Source organism: Anopheles nili, chromosome 3 (assembly GCF_943737925.1).
Source record: "Anopheles nili chromosome 3, idAnoNiliSN_F5_01, whole genome shotgun sequence".
Classification (NCBI taxonomy): domain Eukaryota; kingdom Metazoa; phylum Arthropoda; class Insecta; order Diptera; family Culicidae; genus Anopheles; species Anopheles nili.
The window spans coordinates 59,578,169-59,588,881 of record NC_071292.1 but is presented as its reverse complement, the minus strand read 5'-3'; the positions used below and the strand labels follow the sequence as shown (position 1 = coordinate 59,588,881).

At 52.6% G+C, this 10,713-nt stretch overlaps 1 protein-coding gene across 1 annotated transcript; it reads right to left on the bottom strand.

The window, feature by feature from the left end:
* Positions 1-7,621: 7,621 nt before the first annotated feature.
* LOC128723498 (cuticle protein CP14.6-like) lies at positions 7,622-8,147 on the bottom strand. Its single transcript, XM_053817247.1, has 2 exons — positions 8,133-8,147; positions 7,622-8,053 (listed from the first exon to the last, which is right to left on the bottom strand). Exons 1-2 carry the CDS (start codon positions 8,145-8,147, stop codon positions 7,622-7,624), a joined length of 447 nt encoding a protein of 148 aa, XP_053673222.1.
* Between the last annotated feature and the right edge of the window lie 2,566 nt (positions 8,148-10,713).

Genomic DNA, 10,713 nt, shown 5'->3' with positions numbered 1-10,713 from the left:
CAAGCTGCAGCCAAATGAAAAAAAAAAGCCATTCACTCACCCTTCCCGTGGTAACGGGGAATGTTACAACGCGCGCTGCGGTGCCTCAAGCCGATCGCAAAACCCACACCCGGGTGTGTATGCAAAACCCGTACCACCGTTCGATTCTCGCCCATTCGTGTTGTGTCTGGTGCAGGGCCGGGTTTTCTGCGCCTTCACCGTTGCTGCCCGAAATAACCTGCTTTTGCACGGATGCAAGTCATCATTGTGACGGTGATGATGTGTACTTGAGAAGTCGTTAAGCGACATACGCTCCCGTGTACCGGCGTCACTGGAAGTAATTCCGTGTGGCACCCGTGCCAACGGGAAGTGTCGACAACGCACCCGAGGGGCAGGTGCAGCTTCAGGAAACCCGTCCAATAGAACCGTTTGCACGCTACACTCTTTCGTTCGCTGCACAGAAATTCAACATCGTTTAGTGGGGACGGATGCTTATCGAAAGCCACCCCCTTCGCTGGTCGGACGTGTCACACCAGGGACCCATGTAACGAGAGGCCATCGGGTGGGTGGGAAAGTTCGACAACAATCTCCACGACATCGGCCACCGGTCTCTGGCCACGTTGTGTTCAGTGAGTTTCTTCCTTCGGGAAGAGGGCGCCCGTTTTGGGCGATGTAAAACAGCGTCTCCTATCGAGCGTGTCCTTGCCATCGTTTCACGATTGACAATCGCCGGGACAGGGATCCGTCCGTCCATTTCGAACGATCCGTAGTTAGTCATTAGTGGCGCTGAGAGGCCTTCACTCTCTCTCTCTCTCTCTCTTTCCCATGGGACCCATCCCATTCCGCCTGTCCTGTGGATCAATAAATGGTTCACAATATTGAGAAAGGAAGCGAAATTGCACTCAAACTGACCTGCTTCGTTCTGATGGTTCGTTTCTCCACGTCTTTGAGAGAACGGTGGCTTCGTGCTACCCCCAAATTTCGTACCAACTCGGTTTTTGGGGATGATCCGTTCGAGCTGCTGAAACGCCTGCCAAACGGGTTTTGGCAAAACTACGCAATCGAACCTAACGGTGAAGCAGAAAAGTGATTCCGACTGAAAACGCACTCTCTCCGTTCCGTCTCGATGGTCACAACACCCCCGCCCGACGCTGGGAGAGCGCTGGCGGACGGAGCAACATCAAATTTAATGGTAAACATCGTTAAAGTATCATTTTTGTAAGTCTATTTAATCCACAATAAAAACTGATGTTTACACAGTGCTCCAACCAACGGTTTCCGAACGACGCCGTGGCCACTTGCGAGATGCTACGGAACCGCGCCAAGCACCGAACCACGTCTCGCAGTTTGGCAGAGTGCAATAGTGCAGAATGCCGTATTAGACTTTCGTCTGTAGCCATAAAAGCTTTTCCTTTCCGCGCGCTTTTCCGCGCCTTCCATGTCAAACCCCAGCCCGGAGCGAGGCACATCGTATTGTATTTATTGGAAAGTGATTCACGAATCGTTTCACGCTATCGTCACATTTTAGTCGACGAACGCGCGGGCTTTCGGTGGTGGGAGTTTTGGGGGTGTGTGCGAGCATCCGGAGGGGAGCCATTACCGCACGCCAAGCCAGGAAGAAGCGTCCTCGTGCCAGCCAATAACTCACGCTGTGCATGCTGTGTGCCGCACACCGGAGCAAAATCACCGCCAGCACAAAGGCCACATGGCACGAAATGGACGGTGAAGCCCGGGGAATTGTTATGGTTATTACCTTTTAAGCTCTTCAACTAACCAGCCACGGCCGGGCCCGAAGCTCCCAGCGTGTCGTTCTTCCCACTCTCTTCGCTTCGAGTTCGCTACTGACAGGTCCTTCGCCGGATCCTTTGTGGGAAAGTGCAGCTTGCAGTGGGGCGGAACCGCACGGGCTTCATCAACTAGTGCCCGGGGGTTGGCCGTGTCCCGAAGTAAACTTTATTGATTAGGACAAGCGGACGTTCGTGTTTCAGGGCCCGTGTTGTTTTATTGCCCAGCTGACAAGGACAACCTTTAAGGGTGGTTTCGTTGCGTTTCTTCGGTGTCGCTCGAAACAAACCGGACGGAGGGAAACAAAAATTCCCTCAACCATGGGAAAGGCGAAACGAAGGCATTTTGTGAAAGTGCCTGAAATGTACACCATCGACCTTCCGCTGGTTGAAAAAAAGGGATAGCTTCGGGCTAATTGGGAGCAACATCTTCTTTTTAAGGGGAAAACCGGGTGGGTCCCTTTTTTGCTACCACCGGTAGCACTAGCTTTACGTTGAGCCGCTCCGGCATTTAGCCGCTTCGGATCCTTTAAATATGAATTTATACGGGAACCGGCTGGGTGGGCGCCTCTCTACGCTCCACTGATGATGAGGTTTTTCCTGCGGCGTGGCGTGTGCTGTAAACCGGAAAGAAACTAATGCTACTTACCGGCTGATCGAATGATTTGATGAAGGTCCGATAGATTACCCGACCGACCGCTTGTTTTCTCGACCGGGAGCATTTTTCGTCCCTCTTGCGTGCCTTTTTTTTCCTCTCTTCTTTTTCTTCTTCTTCTTTAAGGGTCGCTTTCCCGAACCGAGCAGTCATATGATAACAGGATTTAGTTCCACCTGACCTCCAGCAGGGTTTCTCGGTCCAAAACCGACCGGTGACGTTTGCTTCCTGTCCGGCCCGAGATCGTCCAGCCGGTTGGTTCGGCCTGATATTTTCCACTCTTCCGTCTTCGATTGGGTGCTGAGAGGTTTGCAAGGAAAGAAGAACGGAGCGAACGGCCACCCACCCAATAATGGTCACCGGCAAGGCAATGGGGGGCAAAGGAAGTATCGAGTTGGTATTTTTCCGGCCACCGGTAAACATTTCTTGACTTTTGATTATCTCTAATCGGCTTACTCCGGAAACCCAAAGGCACTTACCTCGAGCCCGGGGTTCCGCTCGAACGGTCTCTGTACCGGTTTGCTGGATCTTTCACTCACACACAGACGAGAGATACCGATCCTGGAGGATTCGAGTTCCGTGCATCCACCTGGGAGGATGTGCATTCCGGCCCGACACCTCTCGAATGTTACCCGTAACGTTCTGAAAAAGGCTCGCTTCTAACGAGCCTTGCGAGTAGTAAGCAAAAGGCATCGGCTTACCACGGCTTAGTGTATGTAGCAAGCCATGAAGCAATGCTAACGTGATCATCTAGCTGGCCTCTGAAGCTGCTGAAAAATGCCAACCGTGTGTCGGCATCTCGGTTGTGTCAAAAGTGGGGGTGAAATTTCAATATCAACGCACTCGCCACACGGCAGTCTATGTCGCCGTTTGTCGGTACTTTAATTGATTTAAACCCGACCGGCAATTTGTCATTGAAACGTACCGTGCCGCTCTCATAAATCCGGGCCCGGCCCCGTGCGTTTGTATTGCTGCTCCACGTGGCACAAAAAAAAAAGAACGCCAGCCGCCCGCTTCACGCGCCAGGCAGAACAAATACACGCTGTCGAATTCAATTTTCCACTTCCTTCGCACGCACGGTGTTTATTCACCATGGGGATCCGGTGGGTGGCTTCACCCACGCAGCGCCACCGAGATTTTCGAGAGTAATATGTTAAATTTATTGACATAATGTTTCTAGCGCTGGGCTGGTGGATCGAGTTTTGTGTGAGTCGGCTTTTGAAAAGCGGGAGTGAGTTGAGCTTTCCCCCGCGAAATGAGCATAAATTGAAACGCGATTCAACTGGGAACAGGGGGAGGCAGTACGGAAGGAAACAACCACCCACCGACACGCCACGGGGAAAGTACGTTGAGTTGTTTCAAATGTAGAGAAGGCCCTTTTTCGGAAAACAAAAACACACACGCACGCACACACGCTCGAGTTCATCACTTGGGGGGTGCTTTTGTCCCTGTGTCGTTTTTGGTTTGGTAAAAATTTACCAAAAATCACCCGTCGAGCGTAGGTGAGCTCCGCGGGACGCAAAATCGAAAGAAATAGCAGAACGGATGAAAGCGGAAACATACGGAAACCGGCGTCGTTCTCGGCACGGGAAGAGTCGAAAACCCCCGGGGTTGAGGGATGTTTGCTCCCTCGGTGTCTTCGGCGTCCGATGGGAAGAAAATGGGAAAAACCGTACGCCGAACCGAACCCCCGTACACCGGGGAAAGCCTTTTACCAACCTTGCCAACCGGGGCATCTCGCTGCTTTCTGTCTGCTCTGCTCGCTCGCCAGCCGAAACGATGGCTCGATTCCGATCCTTTGCCGGTGCCGGGCGGGGAAGGCTTCAAAGATCGAAAGGTTCTTTCACCGAAAAATCGTGCCCGTATTTCCTTGGCGCTCACTCTCACGCCCGGAAGACGGAATGTGTAGCTACACATCCATTTATTATTCATTCATTTCCCGGCGATCTCCCCGGGGCTGTCCTTCACAGAGGGTCCCGGGAAAGGGACACAAGGGCCGATTCGACAGGGGGGGGGAGGGAAGGGGTAGGTTTTCCCAAGCACTGCAAGAGCGCTGCTTTTATCTATGCCACGGCACACGGCAAAGCTTTTCCGAGACTCGGAGCTCCGGGCCGCGACGAGCCGTGACAGCCAATTCCGCAGCGCAGACGAAACGAACGTCCTTGTGCCGGGGAACTAAGGGCACATGGTGGGGGTTGAAGATGTCAGATCGAAAAATGACTCCAACTCTAGGAGTGCCGGGAGTCGCCCATGCCAACGGTGGGACGGAAGCGAACATAACTACAATCTTGTAAATGGTAATACGAACGATGTAACATGATTTTGAACCACCTCCTCCCACGGTTTTGGTGAGGTTCGGGTGAAGATGTGGGTGGAGAGAGCGTGTTTGGCTGCCATTTTTGTTTTCTGGACGCTCGAGATCCTCGAGCCTGGGTTGGGTATTTTTATGCTTCCACAAGAACGCGCTCTTCGTCTGACGGCGTGAGCCAACCAGCGGTGATTGGGTTGGGAGGTGAGTGATTTGAATCTCTTGCGTAGCTTTCCATCTTGCATCGATTTTGCCTTTTTATGAGCTTTTTTTTTTCCTGCTACACCCAGCAACCCCGTCCGCTCTTTTTCACTGGAGCTTCGGTTTCCCGAGGCCAGCACGAAAAAGGACGCGAGCCTGTGGCGTAAGATTTATTTCGCCCACGGTCACGGTGGCAGACGAGTCGGCAGATAATCGAAACTGCCAATCGTAATTGAAATCTGCTCTGCTGGATCTACTCGAGCCTGGGCTGGGTGCAGGTATTTCCCAACGCGTCTTTAACGCAGCTTTTTTCTTCGCCGTGTTGCTTCACCAGCCGACCCGGGGTTTTATTAATCCAACGGGCGGATCAGTAAAATCAGAAGGATAAACGATGCACGCGGTTCGAAGCGGGTGCGAAAGCTGGGTGGCTGGAAAAGTTGGGTTTAACGCCGCCGCTTTTCCGCATCGAAATGCAACACCGATAGAAACCATTCAAACCGGCAACCGTAATTCAATGCAGAGAGCAGTAATGCCTGTCCAGGGCGCCACAAAACTGGGGAATTGAAAATAAAACAATCATTCGTAATTAATTACAAGATCCCATCCGCCCCCGACCAGCACGAGGGGGGAGGGTTGTGGGCGTTTTTGTACTCCCACAATGCTCAACACACACACATACACACACAACAGAAACGCCGTCCCGTCCAGATCCTGGAACGCAACGGCTAGCGTGTCCTGGTGACTGGACAGGCGCAAAAATTTGCCACCTAAATCCAATTAAAACTTTCCATACTTTGTTTCGCATTACACGGGAACACACAACCGAGAACCCTTCTCGTGGCCGTCCTCAAACGCCCACGCTTGTCCTCCGCTCGTGATGGATGTTTTTCAACCCACCACCACGATGCCTGTGCCTCCCGGTGCTGCTGCCCGATATAAATAATCTGATGAAAAATAGTGGTAAATACGGAAAGTTTTTACGCCGTTTACCATCGGGAAACTTTGGTGCTGCATTCGTTCCGGTCCGGTTCCGGTGCCAGCCAGGGAACCCGAATCTGCGTAATGCCAGGGTCGTTACTTTATCTCGTGCAGGCGCTTAATGCGTCACAGCCTGGACTGTCGGTTTGTGAGGAATGTGTTTCTTTTTTTTTTGGACGCCGTTTTACTTCGCGTTTTCGCAGTCCCTGTGTCCGCTCGAGACGTGGGTTGTCCAAATCGTGGGCAAACAATGTTGCTGACGAAAATGACGAAACCATCTCAACGTCGCTGCGAAGGAAAAGTGGCGTTTTTCATTGCATTGTTTGGGCGCGTTTTGTGGGAGGAGCGATTTAAATTGAAAATCAAACACACCGGGGCCCCGAGTGGTTCGCCGAATTCGCTTGCGCGGGAAATTGGGGTTTTTGGGAGGCGAATTTGGTGGGCGCGATTTGCGAAAAACAATTGCAGCATTTCGGGAGGCCAAGCACGGTGAAAGTAATTAGAGACGTGTCACTTTTGCGGGAGGCCTTTCCCAAGAGGGAAAGCTATCAAACCGAGGCCATCAAAGGAGCCCATTTGCATCTGTCAGCGGTGCCATTTTTGACGTTTTGACGAACAGCGCTATGGCGTCAAAATGGAGCACCCAAGTTTTTGGTTAAACAATGGGCTTGCGCTATGTGGATTTTTAATCTGATTAAAAACTCTCTCTCACTCTCTCCCAGCGTCAAGCATTGTTCGGTGCAGCACCCTGTGTTGAGAGCGTTAAACCCTCACAGCAAGTAAAAAAAAAACCGGGTCACTGTGCTTCTGGGCTTTCGAATCCGGAAAATCCCAACCACTCATTGACCGGCAGCGGTAATGAAGCATTCATCGATTGCTGCCGCACGGAAAATCCGGCCCCCGGAATGTCATTTCCTCTGTCGCTCTCGTAGGGAGCCGAAATTAACTTCACTCCAAAAATAGAACCCCCTTCCCGTAACGGTCTATTATCCTGCGGCAAAACACACACACACACACACACGCATGCACACTCATGTGCACGTACTCCCAGGAACCGGTCACACAATCGGACTCGTCGCCGTCGGATGGGACAGGTCACCAGTGCGGTGACCACTCGCCCGGTACATCCGGGGTAATGTGAATATCCTGTTTCAATATCCCTTTTGCGATCCGGCATGACCGAACGGTCGGTGGCTGGCAGAGAGTGCCACGACCCTCCTCGTCAACGGCGGGAGTCGGGAACACGGGAACCGAGCATGATTCGCATTTCCGGGGTCACCCACCGGAGGTGGCCGGGGATCAAGATATCTTTCCAATTTCGGATCCTGCCAGAGCGGGACCTGGCTTGGCTTTGATTAATGCCAGGTGCCGTCGTGGTGCCGGGAAATGGGATTTTTAAAGCCGATCACGATCTCCGGATTAGAACCGTGTGCGAGGGGAAAACCAAAAATGGGTGCTTTAGTGTCGGGAAATTAGGGCTGTTTGTGTGCGGTTGAATCGTAACGAAAGGGCTATCAAGGATTTGTCTTTCGATTTGAATGTAACTGTCGATGTTTATTTTGTGAATTTTCCTAATCGAGCAAAAACAAACACCAACAGCGCGCTAGAAACGGCGCCGTGTGTACGATCGCGTGTAAAATTTGTGCTAACTACTCCTGCCACATTCGACTTCATTCTATCTCTCTCTCTCTCTCTCTCTCTCACACACGTTCTCCCCTAACCCTGAGTGGCCCGGAGTCGTGCGATTTCCGAGTCAAGGAAGGCAGCATCGAACTCAGGATCATTCGGTGGGTTGGCACGGATGTCCTCGAGCTGCTTGATGACGTGCTCCGGTGCCGGAGGTTCCACCGGCAGATGAGCACCCTGCGGCTGGAAGCCATACTCATCAGCCACGTACACCAGCGCAATGTTCGAACCATCCGGAGCCGGATAAGAGAAGTCACCCGCCGTCCGGATGCCGTCCGAACTGCTCGCCTGCGCCCGGATGCCATTGCTCGTCTCGAACACGTAGTTGTACGATCCGTCATCATTGATGACCTGATCCTGCTGCACGACGATTGCATCCCCATCAGGTCCACCACTCGCAGCCCGGACCAGCTTCTTCGGTGGGGCGGCCACGGCAAGGCACACCACGCTGGCGAGGATAATCTGCAACGATGTGCGGGATCGCATGTTGTGCGATGAGTGACGTGCCCGGAAGCCAGGACAACACCGGGCGTGCACTTACCACTTTCGGGAACATCTTCTGGCTGGGAGATCGCTGGCGGAACGGTGTGTGAACTGTGAACTCGCAAACAGCTGACTGATACCAACCTGTCCGCCTGGGGATGCTTTTATACGGCACGAGTGGATGCCCACTTTGCACTCGCCCGGCGGTGTGTGTCTTTCTCATCGAATCGGGCTGGCACGAAACATAGCAGCAACAAAAAAACAACTGGCAAATCCCTCTAACGCTGCTCTTTGCCGGCACCCGTTTGGCCCGATTCGGTCGTTTTTCGATAACGGTTTTGCGAACGGGCGTAGCCGGCAACCGCCGCCAAAAGTCGCGTACCACCAGGCCATGCAAATGAGCATGGCCATCTCCCGGCGCGTCCTTGAGATCGCGCCGAAATGCAACATAACCCCCGCGCGTGGGTCAGGGCGATTTATCAAGCACCACATTATGTCGCCTCGGTGAACCGGTTCAACGAACGCCGGCGACGTTGTCTGCGGGTAGGGGGTGTGATTTTCAAGATGCGCTACTTCTGCTTCGGTTCTTCTTGTTAAGCTTGCCATTCGCGCAACCGTTGCGTATGGTGGCTTCGGTTGACACCTATTTCTTGCTTTCGTTTTTCTTTGTGCCTCTGTTTTGCTGTGCCCCAGTCTCCGGCTGTGACTCCCAGTCGAGACGATGGGAGTGATATTAATGATCACCGGCAGAAAGGTCAGTTCTGTGGCATCTTTCACTCTCGCGGACAGACCGAATTGCCGACATCGATGCCACACCGATCGAGCGCAATCGCTTTCCCAATAGGCCGTTTGGTCGAGACGACGAGAAAAGCGGCGAGCTTCCCCACATTAGACACATTGAGGATGGCGAGCTCGCAATGCTTAATTACATTCGAGTGCCGCAATTTGATCCTGACAAGGGTGACGGCATGCTTGCCCCACTTGGGTGGGTGGGTTTGATAGGCGCACAGTGAGCATGATTATTTTGCATCGATTTATGTCATCGAGCACGTCCTTGAAGCGGGATGAACATCATTGCTTGCGTTGCTGGGGAAGCATTTGAAGCGAAGCGAGCCCATTGATTGATCGACCTAACGCACGTTTACACAGTTGCGGTGGTTTATCATTGGGCCGGTTTGACCTAAACCTTGACCATCGCTCTGACCATGGATGGTGGCCTATAGAACCGAACTGAGGTCGTTGCGCAATCGATGTTCGTTCCAATTAACCTAATCGAATGAGGGCCAGGAGGGCTTTCTTCATTTAGCATTTCAATCCGTCAGTGCTGGCACTGTAAACGATTTCTCATCGCTGTCAGATTTGTTTTCCAATGGCTACTTCGTTGGATGGAGCGAGAACAGCATCATCTCTTTGAGGTATACACAATATTAAAGATGAAAAGATGATGATGATACACGCCTTTCCGCTCACAAATAGTTACTAGATAAACGAGCAAAGTTACGCGCTCTCGGTGCAAAAAGAGATTACACACCGCTTGCAGGTATACAACCGCAGCCAAGGATACAAAAGGACCACCGGTAACAGCACCCCGAAGCCTAATTGACGGTAACCGTTTGTCACGGTACCGACCAGCTCTTGGTTTTGCTCATCCACGGCCGTACGCCCGGGAAAACGCACCGGACCATCCATTGCTCATGCCTAGCCACCGGGTTTCACGGCTTTTACCGGTCGAATCCCAGCGCTTATCGCGTGCCACAGCCACCGATCCCGAAAAAGGGTACGCGCTGCGGTTTGGTCCCCGTTTGTGGCTCGTTCTGGCAGGCCCTCGCCGTGGGCACTAAACGCGATAATGAAGCATCCCGAGAGTGGCCTGACTAATGAACGAGTCCTCCTGGTCGGGGCCCGCCTGGATGCAGGATTAAAAGCTCCCCGAACCGGTTGGGGCGCCACCAATCAAGACCGCCGGCCCGTAGCGAGATTCCTGCGGTTGACACAGTGTAACGCGCCACCAACCGAGGTCCGAGGAATTCGAGAGATGGTCCAACGAAGAAAAAAAACAAACCAAAGAACCAAACGCTAAACACCGTCCACGCGGTGGCTTGCCATCTTCTGTTGGGGGCATAAATTAATCACATTTATCTCATCGTTTTCATTTTCATCACGATTGTGTCCCGTGTCCGTGGGTGACGGACGGCTGCTCGGTCGTCGGTGTGCGTTGTTTGTGCCTGGTGGTAAATGGAAAAGCTATTTTCGCGATAACACGAACGTAACCGTCCGGAGTAGCCGGCCCCGCCCGAGCCTGACGCGAGATGAGATTTTGCAACCGGATTTTACAAGCTCAACGGGCACAGCAAACCAACACAAAAAAAAAGAAAAAGGCTCGCTGGGTAAGGGATTTTCTCCACTGTTTTCCCTCGGCCGCTGCTAACCCGAGGCTATCCCCCCACCGTTCGAGTGGAAAACAGATTTTCAGTTCATTTTTCCTTCATTTTTTTTTGGCTTTGTTGGTGGTGGACTTTTTTTGTCGTCGCTGTTGTCGTTGCCTCCTCTGCTTGTCTTCGCTTTTGCCTTTTTACTTGGTCTGCTTGGTTTGATTTGATTCTTCACCGCCGCTCCCGGCTTTGCTCCGTGCGCACGCC